The following is a 26,409-nucleotide window of genomic DNA, read 5'->3' on the forward strand; positions in this document are numbered from 1 at the left end:
ACAGAGTCAAATTGAAAGCTATTCAACTTCGCATGAGAAAATACAAGATTTTAGTAATGAATGCCTTGTTGCTGTTGTTTTTGGAAAACGATTACAAAAACTCAGACATTTTGACTTAATAGACCTTTTCATGAATTACGTTACGAACATCGCTTGCCTCGTTTTGAAATTATTGCCATGGTGATTAACTCTCAGCGGATTTTATTAAAACTACTTCCTATTCATAAAAAAATCATTTAATGTCTCAAGGGACATAATCTCCATGGTAAATGTTTCAAAACGAGGTCACGGCCCCGGCATGCGAATCGAATTGAGGGGGCTAGAAAAATATGTCGCCCACCAGGGTTGGGCGACGAAGAAAATTTTCGACTTTTCACCCTTATTTCACCCCTCTAAAGGGTATATATAGGACTTTTTTAAAGTAAAAAAAAATTACTTTGCAAAATAATGGGGGGGGGGGGGTGGAGGTAAGTGATATTCGTGACGTAATTTATGAAAAGGTCTATTGAAACAGTTCTAAAGCAAACTATCAAAGCAAACTATCAAAACATACTTTCCCCTTAGCCAGATTATCCACCGATCTAGGTTTTGCAAAGACCCGTCAAACCACATGAATAATATTTTCTCTTTACATTAAATCGACACCTAATATTGTATGTCAATATCAACAACATGTATAATATCTTATTTGCATAGTGTCATTTCCAGGTAAATTCGTAATACAATCCATTGGTATTATGCATCGAATACCTTATTACTCGTTATAAAAACCAGAAAAAAATAACATGACAATAATATACATACAACCTCCTTTTCGTGTAAAAAAACGTCATTCCATGAGTGGAATACATCACTGTTGTCGATAAAAAAACAATACAAGTTATACTGTATGATTCGATTTGGTTAGGTTTAGGTCTATTTGAGCTCATCAGAATTGATCTTGGAGAACATTGGTGAGAATGTCAGCTACACCAGCTCGTGATGCTCGAATTGTTAAACGATACATCTATAAAGTAAATAAAGTATCAATCAGTCAATCAGCATTTTCTGTAACTGATTATGGTCCAGGGCAGGAAATTAATAGCAAATCTTAACTTGAGGCGAGGCCAACACAGTACAACCTTGGTTGCCGAAGACCCGTGATTGGCCCACTAATTGAGGAAGTGCTAAGTATTTGTATGTTAGAAGAAAACGTTTGAAGTGATTGAAACGGATTATGTCATCGTGTGGACACAGACAACTGAACCCGTTCAAACCTTTAGTAAGATCGAGTCTAATTCCCTGGCAGGGCTAGGTTTGATAAGTTTAATAATGTGCTCCATCTTTTTTTTTAAACGAAATTACGAACTTCGAAGTCCTACTTGCTTTTTCTGTTAAGGAGTCATTCAATTTATACTAAGTACTCTCTCTAAAGTTCGAGCCTTTCATAGCCCGAACAAGATTTGCGTTTCATGTGAGAAATCGATTTACTTTTACACGCATACACAAATCCAACAACTGATTCAGAGATGCTTAGGTCAAGAGATTGGCAAGGCTGAAGGAGGCTTATATCCTGAGGGAAATTCCTTAAATCAAAAACAGCCAAAATTGGAAAATATATATTTCGTAGGCTCGAAGTAACTCTTAGCCTATGCTTGAATTTTTGCCATATCTGAAACTATATATGCTTATAAGTGCAATAAAGAAACATTTAATTGCAGACGACAGTTTTGTAAACAAATCTAACAATGTGCATTCATTCTTTCTTTAGGTGATAACATTTGGTAATATCCAATGTAAACATAACATCGTAAGACAAACCTGTGCTGGTATGTTTGGTTCGAGACGTAGAAGATATCCGATTTGCCCTTGACGTGTGTGTATGATACCAGCGGTGACGAAATTGTCTGGGTTAGGATCGATTTCCTCTAGTAATCCCATACTGCAGCCCACAAGCTGAAAAATAACATGATAATACAATTAAACGTTTCTTCGTCGTACTAGATAAAAAATATATAATCGAAAGGGGTCCAAGGTTGTTTGAGGTCTTTAGAGATCAACAAAAGCCAAGACAAGATGTACTAGACTCTCACTCAAAACCTTATGAAGTATTTTGTATTTAAAATTTCAGTTATATAGTAGTAACAATTATAACTGCTAATGATTATAAAGATTGAAATTTTAATAGTTGAGAGTGTGTTTCTTGATTTAGAAAGTGTAGTAACCTTGAGTTTGGAAGCTTCAGTATCGATAGGAAAGTTTGCGTTGAAAATCTTTTGACTTTCTTGACCAGGTCTGAAAATGAAAACAAAGAGTAAACAACAAAGAGCGCGAACCTGAATTCAAAATCATTAAGTTTTGATTAAAAAAGTCTACAATTTATGAAGCAGAAGAGTTGGGGTGTGTTCTAACAAGAAAGGTTTTTAAATATAGAGTGTTTACCCGCCATTTCTCCCTCGTGACAGACGAGGAAGGAATCAACAAGGCTGTTTGATCGAGAGAGTTTTTTATTTCCTAATATTTAGTATTTTATAACTTACTAGCCATAGCTTTCACTAACTGCCACCCGCTAGTACAATGCTTGTAAAAACTAATTAATGCTAATTAAGGCTTTGTAATGCTTTATAGCAAAAGTTTGGAAATTATTTGGAATAGTTAGAATGATTCTTCTCAACAGCATTTTCTTTGAGATATCAATGAATAAGCTAACATATAAATGAAACATATTTTTTTTCTAAAAATGTGAATTACTTTTTACAAAGAATAAAATACGAATCTTAAAACATTCATTAGGAAAAGTGTCCATGTAGAATCAATTACAGATACTAAACCAGTCAAAAGACATGCAACTATATTTATTTCAACCAATTTGAAATATAAATGAAACATAGTAGAACCAAACAGCATAAGAAATGCTATGAGCCAGAAACATAACGAGCAGGAACCAAAAATTGACAGGTAACAACGTACCGTCAACTGCTCCAACTTGGGACTATCTTACGCAACATGGGACGGCCATTCCACCACCATTTCACCGAACCTCCAGAGTCATTTGAATTGAGTTTAATGAACCACGTATTAAAAAATACACGATTCTCTTTCGATTTTACAGTAAGTGAAAATACAGACCAGATATCAAGTCCCATGTTGCGTACACTCGTCCCAAGTTGGAGCAGTTGACGGTACTTAGGAGTTTTTCCAACGGTTTAACAAAGGATATCGTGATCCAAAATTGTTTACATTAAATGGATTTTACCAGTAATCTAGAAGCTGTAACAGCGTCGTGTAAAGGATGGAAGATGATAGGACGTAGCGTTGTAATAGTATCAGTAACGAGGCAATATTGATGAGCAGGAAGCAGGTATTAACAGGAAATAGCGTACATTCAGGACTTTTTCCAACGGCATGATAAGGGATCTCATGGACAAAATTGTTTTTACATTAAAAAGATATGCCGGTTATCTTGCAGTTGTAACAGCAATATCGTGTAGGAGGATGGAAAATCATGACGTAACATGGTAATAGTAGCAGTAAAGAGGTAATATTGCGTTGTCAAGGTAGTAAACGAATCCACATTCATAAAATAAGCTTTAAATTGAAAATAAGAAACATGAAATTAGATTCTATATGATGAGTGTACTGAAATTTCCTCAAAATAGTACACAAAAGGTTCTTTCAATTTCCGATAATAATTTCCCAAATAGTGCTTGGTAAGTGTCAACAAGAACAAATGCTAAACATAAAACTGCATAATAGATCTATAAAAAAAGCACACTTTTAATGAAAAAAATGTACTTACTGTCAAAGTACTATAATACAGGATCTTTATGCATTCTTGATGGAGTAGAGTATGCTGAATGACGAGTGTTAGAATTTTGTTGCCAATTCAACCACCAACAATAATCACTTTTGTTCATTATTCATTCATTATTGTTCTACTATTATCATTTTAATCATTGTTCATTATCGCTCTGTGGTAAAAATTAAACATCAATTCGTTCACATTATTGTAATCACTTAGAACTTGGAAGTAATAAATGTAAGGTATTTATATCTAGTTGTATCTCACTCAAAGTCACAAATAATACGTCTTGACTGCAGGAGAGACTACTTGTTTTTGAATTCTTCCAGAAATTTCCACGCATCTACATTTTCTTCCTTTCCTGAATGTTAACCAATCGGACAAATTTTATATATAAGAAGAAATGAAAACCCGCCCTAAAAAGCAGTGTAAAATTCCCGCGGCGCTTGACGTGAAAAATAAAAGCTGTAAAAAACCGGCGGAAGATACCGAACATTTACGGAAGAGACTAACTACGGGTAGGCTTGCGCGACAACAACAACAAAACAAAAATGCGAGATTCCAGTCCAACAATCCTTGCGCCTGAAGCTATGAGTGCCTCCTCACTCGCTGCGCTCGTTGCGGGGGCAATTAACTACCGGGTGCGCCACAAAAAAGTTTCTCTCTTTTAAACGAATTTTCTCGAAATCTAAAAGTTTTAAAAGAACCATTCCTATTTCATTAGAAAGAAGAAAGATAAACTTAAATTTTGATGGGTCATTTATTAAATTCGATTCATTAGATCTAAAGTTGTGTTCAATTGAATAAAAAAGTTACTTTCGGAAAATGCTCAAAAACGTTAAAAATTTACCTATCAAATTAAACAGAAGCATAATTACATGATATATCAGTATTTTCGTTTCAGTCATTAAAAATGATAATTAGCTGTCTAAATGACCTTTTGTTATTTAAAGGAAGGTTGAATTTCAATGAAAGGAAGAAAATTCGTCGAAAAAGGCCAAATAATCTGGTAAAATTTTAAAAATACATCAAATATGGGTTTCGAGCTAGATTCAGCCTTACATAGACTTTATCCAGTCTAGAACCAAAAATCTGAGGGAAATTTCGGTAAAACTAAAATAAATTGATTTGGATGAAGATTTTTAACCCTTTCGACCCTTCAGTTTCAAAATTTATGTTTTGTTACTGAAAAATGCTCTTAATCATGTAAAGCCTATTGCAATTACTAAAGTCTATTCACGATAAGTGTGCACTCTTTTTTCATTTACCTATAACTTTTGAAGGAATTCTTCAATCTTTATAAATTTGGTATCATTGGAAAGATATTAGTGAGTGGAACAATTTGAAATAAAAAAAACTTTAAAAAGATTATAAAAATGAAGATGAAAATGAAAAAGAAAAAAATGAAGATCTTGTAGAAAAGGGCTATAACTATCATTTTCACCGAAGTAAATTCTTAATCATCGAACGTTATCACTGTGAAAAAAATTCTCAAAAATAATCATTCAGTCAAAAGATATCAAACAAAGTTATAAGCTGATTGACGTCTAAAAACGCTGTTTTCTGCAGTTTTTTGCTGTTTTTTGGGGTCAATCACTTATTAACTTTGTATCATAACTTTATATTGAATAAATATTTTAATGAAATTTCTTCACAGTGATGATTTCCTAAGATCAAAGAATCTCTCCAGTGAAAATGAAAGTTATAGCACTTTTCTACAAGATCTTCATTTTTTTCTTCTTCATTTTCATCTTCATTTTTAGAATCTTTTTAAAGACTTTTTTATTTCAAATTGTTTCACTCACTAATATCTTTCCAATGATACCAAATTTATAAAGATTGAAGAATCCCTTCAAAAGTTATAGGTAAAAGAAAAAAGAGTGCACACTTATCGTGAATAGACTTTAGTTTTATAATGAAATTTTGATAGGTCGATTTTTAAAGTTTTTGGGCACTTTCTGAAAGTAACTTTTTTATTCAATTGAGCATAACTTTTGATCTAATGAACCGAATTTATCCAATGACCCATCAAAATTTAAGTTTATCTTTCTTCTATCCAATGGAATAGGAATGATTCTTTTAAAGTTTTTCGATTTCGAGAAAATCAGTTTCAAAGAGAGAAACTTTTTTGTGGCGCACCCGGTAGCACTTTGACAAATTTTAGCTCTTATATCTCTATCTCTCTGACATTATATCGAGTAAGCCACCTTTATTATCTAAATAAACCATATCTTCAAGCTTTCTCTATACTCAGCTTTCCTATCTATTTATCATCAATGTCATATAGCTGGACTACTCCAATCCTAACCAATCATTACTACATTAGTTGTCCGCGATTCCCGGACAATTCCCCCCCGGTGAATTCCCCCCGGTGAATCCCCCCGGAAAATTCCCACCCGGTGAATCCCCCCCCCCCCCAGGTGAACTAAAAAATCATGTAATTTGAAATAAGCGAATTGTGATTCTTAAAACTTTGTAAAGATCCTTGATCCTAATATTGGAGGTTTGTTTCGATTGAAAGTTTTAAATTAGTCTCTCTAAGGGGCGGAAAATTCAGGATTTTTAGAAAAAATTTTGATTTCCAGAGAAAAAAATTGTAATAAAGTCTCTAAGGGTATGACTTTTTTCAAAAATCGAAAAACAAAAATTCAAAAAGTCACTCTAAGGGTCACCTTTTCAGCAAAAATATCAGTCTCTCTAAGGGTCAATTTTCGAAGGTCCCGTCATTCGCCAACCCTAGTATCCCCCGGGGGTTACAGTCCATGATTTCGAAACTTAAAAACACATATGAAAATAATATGGGTGAGAATTCACCAAAGGGGGAATTCACCGGGGGGGATTCCCCAGGGGGGAATTGTCCGGACACCGTTGTCCGCATCGTATCAGTTTGAACCGTAGCATTTCTATTACACATACATATAAAATATATAAAACTTTCTTGTTGTAAGAAGAACCAATAAAATCATGATGAAAAAAAGCGAATCAACTTACGCGGATAGACCTTTCCATCGGTTAAAGAAGTCAGTATTGGTCATTTCAGCAGAGACAGAGCATTTGGTCAAGAAAACTGGTAATTGTAATAACAGTTGTTGTGGTGCTGTGCCAACACTGTAAAAATAAGAAAATATAAAGTTGAAAGAAGATTTTACGATCCAAAGTTGAAATGAGAATTTCTAGAAATGAAAATTATTGGTAAATTTTAGTACAGTTCCTTCCACCAACATCTAAAAAATGTGTATTTTTAATTCTCATTGTTTTTGATAAAGAAAATAAAAAGTTTCCACTTAAAAGTCATCAAAGATCAGAAAGATGATAGTGGACGGGTTTTAAATGTGTAAATTGAAGATCTTCGGACAGATATAGACAACACATCCACAACTATCCAATATCTACGATAGTTTGGTAATATTTGTCATAATTAAGGCAATTTCATCACTTTCCAATAAATCGCCAAAGTTTTGAAGCTTACGAAAACTATTTGTCCTTTTATTCTCGAAAATTTCTTGGTCCTTATAAATTAGTTTTTTAAAAAAAGTGTCTGAAAGACACATAAAAAACAGCCCTTACCTGAAAGAGACAGTAAGCACGGGGATTTCATCAAAGACATCAATAATTTCACATTTGATCATTTGTTGTATCTGCGCACCATTGTCGATGACGTTACTGATTGGCTGAAGTTCAACCGCCATTTCTATGGGAAGACATTTTTTTAAAGAATAGATTCATTTGATCAATTACGCTATATGCTTCATGTAATAAATTTCATATTTCAGACTGATTTCCATTTTTTTTGTTCTGGTTTTCACTTTTTTGGTATTTGTTGAGAGAGGTACAGGAATAAAAACTTAACTTGTTTTGATAGTAGATTTGTTATTTTTGATATTCAAGTTACAAAACCGGTATCTCAGTCATGGACTCAGGGACGACGTTCTAGAAGGAAATTTACGAAAAGTTGAAAACATACTTTGAGAAACATCTGGGTTGTTGTGAAGTTGGACCAAAAAGTTTGTTAATGGTACGGTTGTTTTGTTACCGTAAAATATACCAAGACGTCCTAGAAAAGGAAAGGAAAATTTATTTGTTAATGGTTAGGACAGGGCATTTTTCAGGCTGAGTCATTTGAAGCTTTACTTTAAAAAGACTTAACAATTAAAAGTGGTGGATAGCACGGCTTATCACACGTCTAAATTTGCAAAACTCAGATTTCAGGAGTGGAGGCCAGATTTTCAGAGATTTAAAAGAACAGATAAACTGTATGAGGAATTTGAATAGACAAAACGAAGGTGTATCAAACTTGAACTTATCCATCAAGCGATTGTGTTAAACAGGCTCAACGTTAGACAAAGAAATTTCCCTACCAACGCCTTGTCTGTATTCAGATTTGATACCAATCTGGATGATGTCGTTCTCGAAAAGGATACCATTGCTTTTGCAAATGAATCTAGACAAAGAAAGGATTGAGGGATTATCTCACAAACTTTTTACTCCTAATATCTGCACAAATTTAATTAAGAAGCAGTTTACCGAACATCAACCGTTCACATACTCTAGGGTGTACAAACTTTCATAAAAACATTCGTGTTTTTTTGAGTCCCTTAGAGCTCTCTTTAAGTAAAAAAAACAAACGTTTCAAAGAGGTCCAAATAAGATTTGTCATAATTAAGGCAGTTTTCATCTCTTTTCCAATAAATCGCCTAAGTTTTTAAGATTACGAGAAGTATTTGTCCTCTTATTCGCGAAAATTGTCGTTAATGACTCGGTTTGTTCGACCCCGTAAAGATTTTTACTGTTGACGCTCTCTTATCTTCAAAGGACGTCAATTTTTCATCGAAAACGGGAGCTTATCGAAATATAGAATATCGAATAGTAGAGCGTCGTTTATGAGAGTTTCTTAAAGAAATTTGACGGTGACTTTTGATTTGATCGAAAAGGGGAGCTTATCAAATTATAGAATGTCGAATTAGAGAGCATCAACTGCACTTGTCAAAGTAATCCGAGTAGAATTAGATATATAAACATTTTCATTGAAAGAACTTTTAAAAACTTACTTGCTGACAGAGTCGTTAGTAGCAGGAGTTGTGGATGTTGGAAAGTCGAGAGAGATACCTCCATTGTTGACAGGACTTGGTTCAGATGCAATGTCTAATAGAGTGCCCGTGGTCGATGGTGGAGTTACTGCTGAGGGGACAAAATTGATTAATTTTAGTCGTATAAAATTCAAAAACGTCAAAAGTCAAGAAAAAAGTCAAGAAAAAAGTTTTTTCAAATTAAGACGTTTTATTGACAAAACAAAACAAAACAAAACAGCCGCTGTAAAGGCGTCTAAAGTACCAGGTATAAAATTTACTGTTTTGCAACAAAATAATTAAAGTCCATTCGCTTTAAATGTGTGCACTCATCTTTGCTATCATGGGGAAACCATGTCAGCGTAATAAGAGTAATCCCTTGAGAGTGGTTTAAACACGATAACAAGAAAGAGAGTACACTTAAAGTGAACGGACTTATATAATCGGAGTAAGAGTAAAAAATTTCAAAAGTCAATAAAACGACTTAATTTGAAAAAAAAAACTAGAAGCTTTTCTAAGATGGAAAATACGTTACTAGTAAAACTATAAAACATTGGCAGAATTGTGCGTCTTACCACCAGAGCATTTTACCTGCGCCGTAAGACGTAAGAAAATCATCATCGTTATCAATTTAAACGTTTGTTGACTCTCAGCATCGTCATTATAAAAAACCCCGGTTAAATTGATTTGTTTTGCATACCTTTTGATCATGTGATTATAAAATTAACCAATCTCAAGAGTCTAAAATGGTAACGTGATCAAAAAGTATGCAAATCGCAACTTGTCTTTTATTCATAACAAAGGAAAGTTGACAATAAAGCTTAAACAATACATTACCAGACCAGGGCTTTTTATAATGACTATGCTCTCAGGGTTTTAAAGCAGTGGAAACCAAAACTCAAAACTATGCGCTTATAATCCTCATAGCTAATATTTGAGTATCATATATAATATTATCATTATATAGTATCATTATAATATTTCAATCATTCACACTTTAAGTAGGTATTGATGCTTACCAGCTTGAATTGGTGGCGGCTGAAAGAAAAAGGAATATTTAAAACAGGTTATTATGGTATCAGTTGTTTCAAAATACTTTTTTTTAATGATTCTGCAGTTTTTCAGATTCGACTTTTTCAAAGAAACCCTCACAAATGCTGAGGAGGCCATATTTTTTATCTAAGGCTTTATTTCGAAATATGATGGATCTCCTATAAAACACAGGGTAAATGATTTTCCTGGAATATCTCATTTCCACTGCACACACAAGCATTCGAAAAAAGTGAGAAAGGTATTTTAATTACCCTGGCAGCGGGTGTTGGTCGTTGGGCAGCAGCAGGGGCGGTAATTGCAGCTGGCGCGGGCGGCTCAACAGGGTCTTTATCATCCTTCTCTGCTCCACCCTTGTTTTTCTTCAGTTTAGCCAATAATGACGATTCTCTCTCAGGGAAAGGTGGCATTTCTTCCAGTACTGAAAGGGGAAAATATTTAAATCCAAAGCAAAGTTCACAAAAAATGCATCCTGAATTTCAAATTGATTTCTTTTCTGTAACTGGAATTCTTCTTTAGAAGAATTCTTGGCAGTAATCTCTTCTGTACACGAAGTCCTCAATCTCCCAACTTCAATGGTTGAATTAAAGCATCAATCATTGAAAAAGACTATAAAGCTGTTTGAGGTATACTGTCAAATTTAACTGAGCTGATTGTAAGAGATAACTAATGGCAACAGCCTTACAACAACCTTACGAAAGATAATAGATCCTAACAACACCCATAACCCTATTCATACTGTGCTCCCTATACCGTATTACTTAGAAAAAACGCCCCAGCCGTTGATTAAATTTTTTGATTTTTTGGAGGGGCGTTTATTCGAGAGGGCGTTTGAAAAAGGGGGCGTTTACTAAACAATTTAGAACCGAGGCCACTTTGATAGTGTGAATTGGAACCTTATTTTGCTCTTTCATTATTACTTGAGAAATAGGTGATGTAGAAACGGGTCAAATTCTCAGTTTGAATACTAAAAGAATACAACTATCATCTAGGTTTTCTTTTTTGTATTAAATTATACTTCTTCATCACAGCTACTTGTCTCAAATAAACGCCCCTCCTAGAGGGGAGGCGTTTATTCAATAGGGCGTTTATTGGAAGGGCGTTCTTTGAAATTTTTCCTCAAATAAGGGGCGTTTAAAAGAAGGGGGAGTTTATTCGAAGTAATACGGCATTCAGCAAAAGATTTTACAGCATGGTCCCACATACCTGTAGCCAAAACATCTTGGGATGCTATCCTACTCAATTGAAGATATTCGACAGCTCTTTGTTGAATCTCCGTGTCTGCATTACGAATATTCGTCTCGCTGGTCAACACCTAAATGAAGCATGTTTGCTGTGTGTCAGGAATCAAAAGTCCAAATCCATTGTTTATTTAAAAAAAAAAACTTTTTCTAGTTCTTGGGAATACATAGATATATGGATATGAACAAGTGAATGGTAGTAACCTCCCAGGCGGGAGTCAAGGATAATAGTCATTATAGCAATACGCCTTACCTTGGGAATACTAGAGAAACTAATCTGAAAAAAAGGGTAATGTTATAACGGGTATCAGGTATAACATCTTTTTTCCTTGAGAAAGTGCAAACAGTATCCTGGAAAAGGATTCGATAGAATCTAGGTGGTGAGTGTCTGAAAGAAGAAAATATGATATAGCTTCTCACATTTTGAATAGTTTCTTTAATCTCTGGGAACAAGTTGATCAATTTGATATACGCTGACATCAGCAAAGCTTTGGTCGGAACGTTGGCCAGAGGGAATTTGTGGTGAAGCAATTGGAATTGCACCAATGGTCTAAAACAATAAATAGGAAACCATTTTAATCGAATGTGAAGTAAGAGAGAGAGAGCAATTAACATCAGATCAACACTGTATTACTTTTATCTTAAAGACCCATTTTTAAAAGATTCCATAAAAAAAAAGCAACATGCTGAATGGATCTACCTAATGATTAACATCAGATGAAAATAAGAAAAAAGTGACAATAATTGTACAAAAATTCAGAATGGAAAAATAAAACTTGTGTGTTGAATAATGTAAAATGGTAAGAACGAATTTCCCCAAATACGAAAATCACTTAAAGCATGAAGGCCCAAAAAAGCTGTTTTTGGCCCGAATTTGCCCAAAAAAATTTTCCTTAAAAATCTGGCTCCGTCACATTTTGGGCACGAAAATTCGTCTTTTAAGGCGAATAAGAATTTTCCAGGAAAAACCACTTCAGCCATTCTTTAGAGAATCTTGCCCTCTATCTTTGTACAAAAAATCAGAAAAAAGTAATGACAGGATTTTGCACAAAGTCCAAAAAACCCTATTTTTAGGCAGTTTTTGGCCCAAATTTGCCCAAATATAATTTTTTCGAAAATCAGGCTCCGTCATATTTTAGGCATTGCCATTTTGCATCATTGTGCAAAAAATCTGAAAAAAATAATGAGTCAACTTTGAGAAAAGCTGGTAACAGACGGACGGACGGAAGAACGAACGAACGGACATGGGTTAATTTATAGAACCTCCACCGGGGTACCCGGAGGTAGGTCCAAAAACTACGGCCGTGATTGAAAAGGAGGAAAAGGATTACCTTAGGGTTGACTTATTTTTTGCAATAAGTTCTTCTCAAAATATTGTGTTCCGGATACAAATCGAAAAACTGTTACTGTAAGTGTACGTTTATAGAAACTCACTACACACTTTGTTTTAACTTTTTCAACTTACGAGGATCTTGGATCACCAGCAATCAAATTCCCAAATTCACCAAGGATGTATCCACCGACTTTGATCATGTTTTCGTGGCAATCATGTGCTTGGATAGCCTCAAAGACGGTCTTTGCAGCATACCCTTGAATGTCATCTCTGTTGATGATGACTTGAATGACACGATACCAAACCTTTGAAATGAAAAGAAGAGATTTGATATTGATATATATAGATTTGACATATTTGAAATCAAATTTCATCTTTCCTATTTATAGGTTAGGATATGAAAGCATCTTCGTTTTTTTAACGATCCTCCATAAAAAAAATCAAAAATCTTGAAAATCAAAAGTCTCATCAGGTCTTATCAGTCTCATCATTATCTTATGTTTGGTCTGAGACAGTAAGTAAAAGTGTCCATTTGTACCGGGTCTCAGTTCTGGTGATTAATACAAAAAATTGCATTTTACCTCTTCACCTACGAAGTCACCTCCAACTCTGATTAATTCCAAGATGGTGTCCACATACCATGAGTAATCTGTTGCATATTTCTCCGCTAAAATGGCTATTTTCAATACCTGCAAAGTCAAAATGTAAATGGAAGTCAATTCCCATAATTCATTTATGTAGCCTGTTGCAGTTTTTTACGCATTATTGACTTTTGTGGCACTGTTATATTGAAAGGGATTTAAAAATAAGAATCAAACAATTTATTAGGCTGGATGAATATCTTCAAACGAACAATCGATAAATACAAATCTATCTAAATTCTGATATTCTAAATTCGCCGTAAGTGCTTGACATATGTTGCGTTAAACATACTCCAAGCTACGTTTATCAATTTTTTAGCATCATTAAAAACATTACGTTAATACCAAGGCGTTATGGGTTATTTAAACAATTACTATTATTAAGTCCTTCCATACATGTAGAGTTAAAAATTTAGTAACAGAAGCTGCTTCTGTTTCATTTTTGAAATTGATTCTTATTTTCTAAACGTTTCGACCTCAACAGAGTACCATCATCAGTAAAAAGATTTTTTGTAAATTACTTACTAGTTCTTCTCGAATAGCAAAATCAGCTTGTTTCAAGTATGTCAACATTTCAGCGACGATCTCGATGGCATTCGTACTATCACACATGACGTAGAGTAAATCAACTGCTCTTTGACGTACACTGACATCCCTTTCAGTCTATGAGTAGAGAGATTAAGAATTGAGCATCCTTTTAAAGTCTAGTTTTCGGATATTATAAAGAAGATATGTCTCGCACTGATTGTACACGGTGCGCCACAAAAAAGTTTCTCTCTTTGAACTTGATTTTCTGGAGTTCTGTAAATTTCAAAACAACGAACCTTTTTCCATCGAAAAGAAGAAGGATAAATTTAAATCAACCTATTGAAATTTTTATTGCAAAATTGGCAGTTGCGATAGCTTTTGCACGAATAAGTGCATTTCTTAGTAATTAAATGCATAAATTTTGAAATTTAAGTCTAAAAACAGTTGACAATCTTCATTAAAATCATTTTCATTTGTTTTTATCAATTTTATCTTCAAATTTTTGGTTCTAGACTGGATGATAGTCAATGTAAGGCTGGATATATCTCAAACCCTTATTTGATGTATTTTCATGAATCTTACCAGAATCTGAACAATTTTCTTCCATTCAACTTTCCTTTATACAACAAAAGGTCACTTTGACAGCTAATTATAATTTTTAAACAATACTGACGTATCATGTGATCATGCTTATGTTTAATTTAATAGGTTGATTTTGAGCGCTTTCGAGCACTTTTTGAAAGTAATTTTTTTTCAATGGAGGATAGATAACTTATGATCTAATGAACCAAGTTTAATAAATGACCCATCAAAATTTATGCTAGTCTTTCTTCTTTTATAATTTTTAGATCTCAAAAATTCACTTGAAAGAGAGAAACCTTTTTGTGGCGCACCCGGTATAACATCCAAATCTATCAAAAAATACAAAAAAGGAACAAGAAAACTGTGTACAGGCTAGTTTAAAACAATTCTTTAAATAGAAGGGACCAAAAACTCCTTTCAAACTACAATTAGACAAAGAATAATTAGTGTAATTTAACCAGTAATAATTTAACACTTGAGAATACAAATATTATACCTTTAAAGCATTAATAACTGTTTCTTGATGTTTCCTAACAGCTTCTGCTGAGAATTCTGTGTTTGCTAATGAGCATAGACTTTCCAAAGCCAAATACCTAAAATGGTGGAAAAAGTCGAAGTGTATTATTAAATGAATCAAAAAGTACAAAAGTATAAAAAAGTACAAACTTTGATTTCAAAAGTGTTGTATTTATATTTCGCCAAGAACTTTCTACTTAAATAACAAAACTCACTTTGAATATCAAGAATTTTAAAATAAAGTAATTTGTGAACAAATAGGTTCGACAATTTCAAGCGACAAAAAAAACTTAATATTCAACAAAATATTAAATTCAATATGCCCAAGTGTAGAAACCACGCCTTTAATCGTAAGTTAAAGCTGGTAAAAATGTTTTTCAAAAAAATTCTCTTACCTAAGATTGGTTTCACGATGAGTTAAATACTGTCCTAATTGGTTACATGCACGAATCAACAAGTGTTGATCACTAAAAAAGGGAAATAGATAAACCTTTTAAAGAAGAGCAAAATTGACAAAGATATTGGGTAAAAAGTTTATTTTAGCATAATATGGACTCATCATTAATTAACTAATTAAATCATTCATTTAATCAGCTCAAGAATTGTTCTTAATCCAGCACCTTCATACAATGAAATGTACTGAAATACATCCAGTTGCAAGTTTATCAAATAAGTTTAACTATCTAATGAAAAATCTGAGTTGGACAAACTTTTATAAAGTTTTTACGTAGAAAGCCATTATCAAAAATAAAATACCTGTCTAAATGAATAATTAAGTTGATAGCTTCGAATAAAACGGCATTCTTTGAGTTTGAGTGTTGGACTTTCTTTGATTTAGGTGCTTCCTTAAAACAAAAAGAAACATTATTAATAAAGTTTCTATGGCCAGGGTCAACCAATACCATGTGAAGGGAATTGGGTATCATAACTCTGATAAATATGGGTAGATATTTCAGACATTGCAGTTTGTGATGACATCTGTTCTCCCGTGTAGTTCGAGTGCCCTGGTACACTGCCATGGCTTGGCAGCTCGCATTTGCAGGATTGTAATATCTGCTTGGGCTGTGATCCCTACTCCTTCGTGGGTAGGACCCATTCTGATGCATCATAGGGCATATCTATCTATTTATGGCTATAACAACACTGTTTCTCATGTTTTCTCCTGTGGGTATTGCAAATTAATAAACCATTTACCTGTGCTTTGTTCAGAATGTGTTCAAGGCATTCTGTCAGTTTTCCTAATTGTGCAGCATCTAAAAATTATTAAAAGGAAGGTTTCTCAAATATGTTAATATTTCATTCTACTGCACGAAGGGAAGAAAGCAGATTCATTTCATCAAATCAGTCAGAAACTAGATTAAAGGTTTTGAACGCATAATTTCCGAGCAGAGTCTATCTAAAAACGTTGGTTAGCTGTCAATAGGACAATAAACTAAACTATGAATAAACGAAGCCATAAATCTACTACAATGTTGAGCATTAATTTAAAAACGAGTGTGTTACCTGGTGTTGGGTATAATTGCAGAAGTTTTAAAAGTTTCACAGATAGCCATGGTGCAGGGACGAAGTAATATGTATAATCTTTTAAATCTGATGATGTGACAATCTGTAGATAATAAATGTATTACAGGCAAAAAATATGAAAATAAACAATCCGAAAAAATATAAATTCTGACATTTTCCGAATAGAAGGTTCATGTTGTTGGAGTTCAGTGCTTTTTAATTTAACCCATTTAACATTGATATGTTACTGAAAGAAAATCATTAAAATTCATTCAGCATGAATAGATTTATATAAAACTAAAATTAATTATCATGGTTATTATAAACACAACACCCATTTCAAAAAATTTGTGGTGCTAAGTATCTTTTCCCATATTTTTTTTGCCCAACTCTGCCAAAGTACCTATTTTTTCTCTCTAGAATTTTGAAATTCAAATAAAATATGATTCTAAAAAACCATATTCAGCATTACCTTTGCGAGTCTGTTGATGGCAAGATTTACACAACCTTTATAATCATCAGGAAACTTCTGCACAAATTCAAGGATTAAACTAGCTGCTGCCGTGACCACACCCTGAAAAAATGGACAAAAAAATAGCATGTCAATAACTAATGCAATGAATTACATTATTATATACCTGTAGGCAAAAACAGCCATTGAATAATTCCTGATATACCATGGCTTTTATACCACGGTAGAATTTTTTTCTTCAAATTTTGCTTTCAAAGTTTGAGTTTTTTCGTTGCTCTATCAAAGAAATTCATTAAAATAAATCTATTGTAAATTTCATAAACAAATTTTTATGACTCAAAGTAATTAAGAAAGTCATTTAAAAAAGAAAAACATTCGAACGTTCGATTATGGGAGTGTTTTAAGTGAAACGTTTGGCTATTGACATAATTTTAATGTTTTATTTTCGCCTAGAGGTATATAATAAAACATATATTCAATAGGTTTTCGTTGGTTATTGAATTTATTAACCCTCGGTGGTATATATTACATATCACCTCGGGTTAATAAATCTCAATAACCAACTTTTACCCATTGAATATCTGCTTATTAATAGCTACTATTAATTACTCTCTGCTAAAACAAATTGAACAATGTATCAAAAAGTTAAAATCTGAAGAAATCATTAAAAGAAAAATATATTCATAAATCTGTGTCAATGCAAGCCAGATAAAAAGTTTGTAAATTCAAATCAAACCAATTTACAAGATTTGAATCGTTTATCATTTGGCAGATCCTGGACGCCATTTCTGCTGTCCTTGGTAACACAGATGAATTGATACGGAATAATTTCAATAAACAAAGTGAAGCAGATTGCTTAACACCATCAGCAGTTTCTCTGAAAAAATACACAAGTTAGTGTTTAGTGTGAGTGTTTCACTTTGTAACTTGTTCTACATCTAAGTTAGAATTGATTGATATAACAAAAGTGGTTCTACATCAATTAAAAAGAAGCCTGGGTAGCATTTCCAAATCAGTGATAAATGTTGCCTCAAAATGATTTCTTCTTTTTTCTTTTCTTATGTCAGTTAAACAAGTTTGCTCAGCTTTACTTTAATCCTTTCAAATGGCTACAACAACTTTTCAAGAATCAAATAAAGGATGTTATAAAGATATGGCTCAAATGGAGTTTATGAAGAAGAAATAATTTACTGTACTGTAAACATACCCAGAAATCAATAATTTAGGAACGTCTGGGCCAACTCCTTCCAACATCTCAGGACTGGCAATATTTGCAATGCATTGTAAAGCCAAGCTGACAAAGATTGGGTTGCTGCTATTCAAGTCATTTTTGACGTGTTGAATGATGAGTTTCATCAACTCGTTATTTGCACTAACCAAGACAGATATGAAGAGATATCCCTGGAGTAGAGAAGATGTTTAGATTTTTTATGATTTCAAAATCTAATCTTTTCAAGCATATAAGATCAAATTTAGACTATAAGTAAAGTTTATCTGAACTTAGATTTAACCATGTATAATGCTAGACACACAGTGGGTATCAAGAAAGAGCAACTGAATTTTTTTGTTATGAACTTTTCAAATTTTACTCATTTGGATTCCAATAACCCCATTACTACATTGAAACCCTTGAAACACAAAAAGTAAACAAAGAGGGCCATGAAGATAAAAATATGTACCGGGTGCACCAAAAAAAAGTATACAGGTTTGTTGAGTATTGTGAGCTTCACGATTTAAATTTTTTAATTGTATAGAGGATGCTCTAACTTGAATTTTGAGCTATTCTACATTAAATTTGAAAAAGTAGTTCAAAAGTTATTTTAAAAAACTGCCTTTTTTTCATTTAAAAGATATCATTTAATTTGAGTCATAATACTCCAATTTCACCAACTTCTCATAATAAACTTACGATTTGTTTTTCAGAGTATTTGTTGGAGGACAGTAAATTAACTGCTTCCATGTGACCAAAGTCGATATCATTTCCAAGTAGAAATATGAATAAAAGTTTACAGACATACTTTCTTCTTTTGATAGCCATCAAGTTGTTTATCACCTATGACAAAAAGAAGGCAAAAAAACTTTATTTCAATAAGTTCATAAGCCCCTTGCAACCTCCTAGACTTTAAAATCCAAATATTTTAAATACGCTAAATCGTGTGTGTTTACAAGATTTTACAAAAAAATTATTTATTTAATTTTTGTATAGTGATTCACTTGATTGGGACATGCAGTGTGCGACGCTGCAGATACTAGTATTGTATTGAATTAATGCTAGTTAAAATCAAACTTTAAGAAATTTTTGAATTTGACATAAAGTTAAATTTGAAAAACTGTCAAATCTGCGGTTTTTTTCTCCTTTAAAATTAAAACCAGTTAAAACTTCTCAAGATAAGTATAAAAACAACTGGGTTTTTTTTTTGGATGGATAAGTATTAGGTATAGAAAGTTTCTTATACCATCTTCGTAACTTAATTTTAATGTCTAAGGAGCTACAAACAAATCTATAAAATCCTCAACAAATTTCAATGCAACACTTTTAGCTAAATATGTTTTAGACAACCAAAAACATGTCTCAGAAGAATACTTTCTTACCAATTTAATGAAAAATCAACTTATTTTGACTTTAATCTACAAGTCAGAATTCTCATTTGAATCTGAACCTACATATTGGGTTGGTGCTACCTACACTTTTCAGGCCATATGACGGTATAGAGGTTTCAATACAAACACATATAGAACTTATTACCTTTGAATTTTGACCTGATATTTGCTAGTTCTTTGTTGATTCTTTTCATCTCAGATTCTTTGGACTTGCCTAAAATTCATAGTTATAATTGCGTTAGGTAATTTAATTGAATTCCAAAACAAAATTCCAATAAAAATATATTGATGACCTTTTGCTGTAAGTAACTCGCCATTGTAATTATTTCAATTTTTAAGAAAGTTGAAAATATCCGACTATCTTCATGGTTTGAAAGCATTGATTATCACTTAAAAAGAAAATCTTTGCTGTTCGAGATAAATTATTCGAGCTTAGGAATCGGTACGTTGCTCGTACGAAGGGGAAACATGCCTACGGAAAAAAGGGAAGTTTTGCAATCGATCAAGATATTCAACAAAGCTTAAAAGAAAAACGTCGCCTTCATCGCAAATGGATAAGATCAATAGGTACAACTTCGGAACAGAGAAATAGAGCTATTTACGCTACTGCGAGAAACAAGGTTACAGGAAAGATCAGACGAGAAAGAAGAACACTAGAAGAACGAATTTGTGGTCAAGCAAAAAGAAGCCCTAAGAAGTTTTGGAAGCATATCCGGAACTCAATGAAGACCAAAACGGGAGTTTCCCCTCTTCTCCTTGATCCAAATGATAAATCATCACTTCGTTTTACTGATAAGGATAAAGCTGACATCCTACAGGATCAGTTTTGCAGTGTTTTTACGAATGAACCTGCTGGATCACTACCTGAGTTTCCATCACGAACAGACACAGATGTAGCATTCGATCTAACAATCGACATGATCAAAAAGGAACTGAAAGATTTGAATCCTAATAAATCGCTAGGACCTGATGAGATTCACCCAGTCATGCTGAAAAAGCTGGCCTTTTACATAGCCGGTCCTTTACATACTATCATGGCCAAGTCCTTCGTAGAAAGTAAACTACCTGATGATTGGAAGACTGCACATGTGTCCCCGATCTACAAGAAAGGAAAAAAGAACCTTGCAGAAAATTACAGGCCCGTTAGTTTAACATCAGTTGCGTGTAGAGTAATGGAAAGAATCCTAAAGAAACAAATAATGGAACACCTCACGAATGAGAAATTGCTATCAACCAAACAACATGGGTTCATGGGTAAACGATCGACAGTGACACAACTACTTCACTACTTAGACAAATGTGCAGACTCGATATCCAATGATAAGGTTGTTGACGTAATCTATTTCGACTTCGCAAAGGCATTTGACACCGTTCCACATCGCAGATTACTAAGAAAACTCGAAGCGTATGGTATCAGAGGAAGGGTACTTGGTTGGATGAAAGCATTTTTGTCCGATCGTTACCAATATGTGAAGGTCAATGGAAAGTTATCTAAGAAATGCCAGGTGCAAAGTGGTGTACCACAAGGAAGTGTCTTAGGTCCACTCCTTTTCGTTATTTACATCAATGATCTAGCTGAAGTTACCAACTCAGAAATGTTTCTCTTTGCCGATGACACAAAGCTTGTTGAAGAAATAAATAACGCTGAAGATGCAATTAGACTTCAGCACGATATCGAGGCAATGGAAAAGTGGTCTGGTGACTGGTTGTTGAAATTCCATCCTGACAAGTGCCACGTGTTGACACTAGGGAAATTCTGGAACATTCAACATGCACATCCTTACGAGATCGCTGGCTCTGTCCTAGAACATGTTGATCAAGAGAAGGATCTTGGAGTGATTATTGATAGTGAATTGAATTTCGAAGAACACATCTACACCAAGATCAAGAAGGCTAACTCGATCGTTGGATTGATTAATAGAAGCTTCGACTTCCTTTCTCCCGAGATGCTCCGCACACTTTTCATTGCATTTGTGAGACCTCACCTTGAGTACGCGCAAGCTGTTTGGTCTCCACGACTGATCAAACACTCTGATGCAATTGAAAGTGTCCAACGTAGGGCCACAAGACTTGTCGGTGGTTATAGAAACCATTCATATGAAGAACGTTTACAAGTCATGAACCTACCCAGCCTCAAGATCCGGCGTAAAATCGGGGACATGGTGGAAGTATATAAACATCTTAATGTCTATGATAAATCTTCCCTATGTCAGAAACTCGTTCTTCGAAATCGACCTCAACGTAAGCACAATCTCGAATTAAAGAGGAATTTCGCTGAAGACGGAATTAGAGGATACCAAACGAATTCACTTTACTATAGGAGCATTGATACTTGGAACAGTTTGGCAACCAATGTTGTAAATGCACCGTCCGTAGGGAAATTCAAACTAGAATTGACAAACGAATGGAAAGATAAGATCTATAAATTGTAAAGATGTAAGATTGTTTCATAGAGGTCAATAGACCTGAGAAATACACTTCTATAAATTAAATTAAATTAAAATTGTTTGGAGCCATTGGGGTTGTGTAAGTTGTAGGAACTACTGCTGAGTGGGTGGTCAAAGCTGTCATTTCACTAAAAAGTTAACCAAACCAAATACAAATCTTTAACTTGGCTTTGAGCCTAGATTTTCTTATTTTTCCAGAAAGTTTCAGCCCCAAAGTCTTTATTGAGTTCCTTATTTACTTAGCTGCTAAGCAAGGATTTGCTAAGTAAGTAACTTCTGTAAAAAAATGCAAAGAAGAACTTTCCATTCCTCTTTGTATCTGCCTGGACAAGGGAATCGTCCCAGCTGAACTTAAAAGATGCACAATCACACCAATCTACAATGGATGTAGCAGATCACAGTTTGCAGCAAATTATAGACCAGTAACGTTACAACATCCCATGTCATCAAGATATTTGAAAAAGTATATGGACGAGAACAATCTCTTCAACCCCAATCAACATGGATTCAGAAGCAGGCGTTCATGTTTGAGTCAGCTTTTGGAACAATATGATCTGATACTAAATATACTGAACAAAGATGCTATAATGCAGATGTTGTGTACCCAGTGCTGCAAATAATGGCTGGTGACCGATAATTACCGGTCATTTTTAAGCTAATAATATGTGTGTTTTTCCGTGAAATTTTGATGGTTTCATTTTTAGTGCTTTCTGATTGAGTAATGATTGGCCAACTTGAAATTCCTTATTTGCAGCACTGTGTACCTAGATTTTTCAAAGTCTTTTGACAAAGAAGACCATGCAATTGTCCTACGAAAAATAAAGCAACTAAAGTCTGTCTCAAAATAATTTGCAGCTGGAGACAAAAATGGCTGTAACTTTTGATAGAATTCGAATCAAGTTGCGATTTTGTGCTCGTTAAAAAGATATTTGTGAGTGGAATATTATCAAGTAAAAAAATTGAGAAAAAAAAGGAAAATGAAAATGAAAAATGAAGAAGAAATGTAGAAATGTGGTATAATTACCATTTTCACAGGAGTGACTCTTCAATCTTAGATCATAATCACTGTCAAAAATTTTTCAAAAAATATTCATTCAATCAAAAGATATCAGACAAAGTTTATTGCTGGTTGACTCTATAAACACTTTAAAGTAGTAAAAAACGACAAAAAAAACAGCCTTTTGTCGATCAACCAGCAATAAACTTTGTTTGATATCTTTTGATTGAATGAATATTTTTGAAAAATCTTTTCACACTAAAATTACTACAAGGGCTAAAATCCTTCCCAAAAGAGAGAAAGCAATCGGTGCTATGAATGGCGTCACTCCTGAATCACAACATGTCATTTCAGGAGTCCCTCAAGGTAGTGTTTTGGGGCCTCTGATTTTCCTCATGTTAATTGGGGATATTGACAAGGAAGTGGTGCACAGCTTTGTTAAGTTTTTCGCTGATGACATCCATGCTACAAAGGAAGTCAAAACTCTTGAAGATGTTGTTCTACTTCAAAACTATCTAGAAAGAATATACAAATGGACGATAACAATAATATGAAGCTAAATGATATAAAATTTGAACTCTTGCGCTATGGAAAGAACCAAAAGATCAAAACTCAAACAAGCTATCTATACATCACCGTCTGGAGTTGAGATTGAAAACAAAAATGTTGTTAAAGACCTTTGAATCCTGATGGAAAATACAAATTACTGCAGTAATCGAAAAGGCTAAAAACTTAAGTTAAAACATCTTGGATCCTGCAAACTTTTTCTTCTCTTTCTATTGTATGTTATGATCACACTATATAAATCATTGGAATATTGTTCCGCTTTATGGAGCCCAAATGCAGTTGGTTTTATTCAGAGAATAGAAGATATTCAAAAGTCTTTAATATAACAAAAGATGTGTGAAAAAAAGATGTGTGACAAAAATTTGGGCTGACGTGCCCCTTTAGAATTCTAGCTAAATTGAAAAATCACAGATCAGAACAGTCTGCTTTTTGGAAGTGATGAAAGTTAGGGGTCACTCACATATCGAGTCTTCCCACGACTAACGTCAAATTGATGCTAATTTGAAAACCCCCCAACCCCCACTCTAAACATCAAAGTTATAAAATTATCAAAAATTGATGAAACTCTAAATTTTCTCCTTCACTTTCATCGTTGTTTTGTCAGCCATCTTTAGTTTTGCTACGGCTTGCTCAGTTGACATTTTAAAAATAATGGAGATAATTACTAAACTTTTTTCCGAAAGTTGCCGGAATTAATCATCTCTGTAATCATAATCAACAGAATAGCGACATTAACAAAAAAGACAGACCGTCTGCAAAATTCAAGGGCCGCACGAACCGTCTAGACAAAAAAGGAACACAAGACATAGACATTGAGCTGTTTGTTTTGGTTGAAATTGTTCTATAAAATAGCGAAACGAACGAATACTTAGGTATGTTATCTTAGCAGATCTTAGTCTTAGTTGATAAAAGGAGGAAAAGAAAAATGCAAAGTAAAACATGTCACGTCTGAAAAATCGATATTTCTGGTGAAATTTCTTAGCGTCAGACTCTTACCACCCCCTTCGCTTGCATCAATTTGGCGTTAGTTGTGAGAAAAATTTCTATGTGAGTGGTCCCTTACCAGCTTATGAAAGTAGTAACCCCAGTGTGGCGGGGATTAACCGTAATTACAACTGAAGATGAAATTGTATCACATCTAGCAAAAGTTATGGTGGCAGAAAACATCTAGAAAAGCCATTCATTAAGATTGTACCGTGAAACGGGTAACTTGCATCAGTGGAGGGAAACTTGCATATCCATCAAAGACATATAATTTTATTTATTTGAGGGCTATGCCTGTCAGTCAGGCACATCCTGGCAAATGAATGGGGTGAGAATTTGCATGGGGTATTCGTCACCCAGTGTAAATGAGATAGGACGTCTCAGGCTAAAAGCGTAAAAATGAATAAAAATGAACTTCAAACTGAAAAAGGGAAAAAAGGAAGAAAACTGGGAACTTTATTTTTTTGTTAAAAGTTTCTTCAATCTTTGAAGACAAAATTGACCCATGGAAAAAAAATTTCATCTATGCAGTTCTTTGAAATGAAGCAAAATATTTCCAACCCGGTTCAATTAAACTGGGTATTCGGCTCTATTACGTCACTTTCGTTTTCAACCCCGTTCATTTGCCAATGGTCGCAAGTGAAAAATACCCCGTTCATTTGCCAGGATGTGCCTGACTGCCTGTTTGTCTCCACTGATATGTATGTTGATATGATATGATCACAGTATGTTGTGAGAATAAAAGATACAAGCAAATACCCTAAACCAAACACATCGAACTGGAACTGATAGACCTTTTCGCCTTTCCATCCGCCATATTGAATTGTATGCAAAAATTATGGTGGCCGAATTGCCGTGGTGAAATTTCCTTAGAAAGTATGCAAAACATATGCAAAAAGAAAGTATTAATATAAAACCTACATGCATAATTGTCATTATATTAAAGTGTAATCTTGTAGAAGAAAGATTAAATTTGCTTCTTTTGAAAACTAGAAATAATCAAATTCGCCCATCTCTTAGAACAAGCACTTCAAAAAACCATAACATTAGACATAAACTCAAACTGAAAAATCACCCACGAAGGTAAAAAATAATCCTTATTCAGCTGACGGTAAATTATTCTCCTGGGAATAGAACCGCCAGACGATCAAATCAAAACATCGATCTGAACCCGCTGAATGTGTGATGTCATAATTACTGCTTTCAGTTTGCGTGTTTGAAAGTTGGTGTGTGTACTCCGTCTTCGTGGAATTTTTTAATGACATGAAAACAGAATATGCAATGTCTTTAAGAACAAATTCCTAAAAGGCTTTTGTTGTTCGGTAAATATTTCTTTTTGGATTAAGAATTCCATTTTTTATTGTTCTAATGATTATAAAATTTATTTATAAGATGCTTTGTTGTCTTTTTAAACTTTGTGTAAACTTGCATATGTTTTGCATATTTTCCAACTAAATCCAACCACGGCTTTTTCGTTCCTATATTTTTGCATACAATTCAAGATGGCGGATGGAAAGGCGAAAAGGTCTATTGACATCACCTGGACTGGCAATGTGAGAACAGCCTCCTAAACAAGTTGAAGTAACTTTTTTCGATGTAAAATGATGGCAAAAGGAAAGTTTTCCTTGGAATGAGAATGTTTAACCATATCAAGGTGACCTTGTTATCAAAGTAAAGATTTTGTTAAAAAGAGTTTCAGCAGTAGAAAAGTAAAGAAGTCCAGAATAAAAAACATGTTATGAAAACCATCACGAGATTCTGTAGATTCCATGTTGGGAAAGATTATCATCCAAAATTAAGGCAGGTGCAGGCGATAAATGACAATATCTCTTAAAGCAATTAAACTTATAAATTAATCAAAGTAAGATCACATAAATTAAAATATATAGGCTATAATAAAAAAACACAAAATAAAAAACAGAAAGAAGAAATGTGAAAAAAAGTTACTTACATGCTCTTATATCGGAAATGAAGACTTGAAGTCCTCTCATTCCTTCACCTTTCACTGCTGGCATGTTTGATTTTTATCTTTCAAAGCTTACTAGAGGAAAAAGTGACATAAAAGGTCAAAAATATTAGAAAATTGATGCCAGCCAAAAG

At 33.8% G+C, this 26,409-nt stretch overlaps 1 protein-coding gene across 1 annotated transcript; it reads right to left on the reverse strand.

The window, feature by feature from the left end:
* Nucleotides 1-848: 848 nt before the first annotated feature.
* On the reverse strand, nt 849-26,409 carry LOC136814657 (AP-2 complex subunit alpha-2-like). The gene is given in 27 exon segments (XM_067071093.1): nt 849-1,006; nt 1,801-1,935; nt 2,205-2,274; nt 6,773-6,889; nt 7,349-7,472; nt 7,746-7,835; nt 8,140-8,222; nt 8,830-8,959; nt 9,867-9,885; nt 10,152-10,318; nt 11,104-11,212; nt 11,559-11,688; nt 12,604-12,776; nt 13,053-13,160; nt 13,638-13,775; nt 14,719-14,815; nt 15,134-15,205; nt 15,495-15,583; nt 15,933-15,991; nt 16,242-16,344; nt 16,714-16,815; nt 17,458-17,590; nt 17,921-18,114; nt 18,623-18,733; nt 18,735-18,766; nt 19,460-19,528; nt 26,261-26,409. Coding segments are annotated over 27 exon segments (2,796 nt in total). The 5' UTR covers nt 26,325-26,409; the 3' UTR covers nt 849-928.

This window comes from Clytia hemisphaerica, unplaced genomic scaffold (assembly GCF_902728285.1).
Source record: "Clytia hemisphaerica strain Z4C2 unplaced genomic scaffold, Clytia hemisphaerica genome assembly, whole genome shotgun sequence".
Lineage (NCBI taxonomy): Eukaryota > Metazoa > Cnidaria > Hydrozoa > Leptothecata > Clytiidae > Clytia > Clytia hemisphaerica.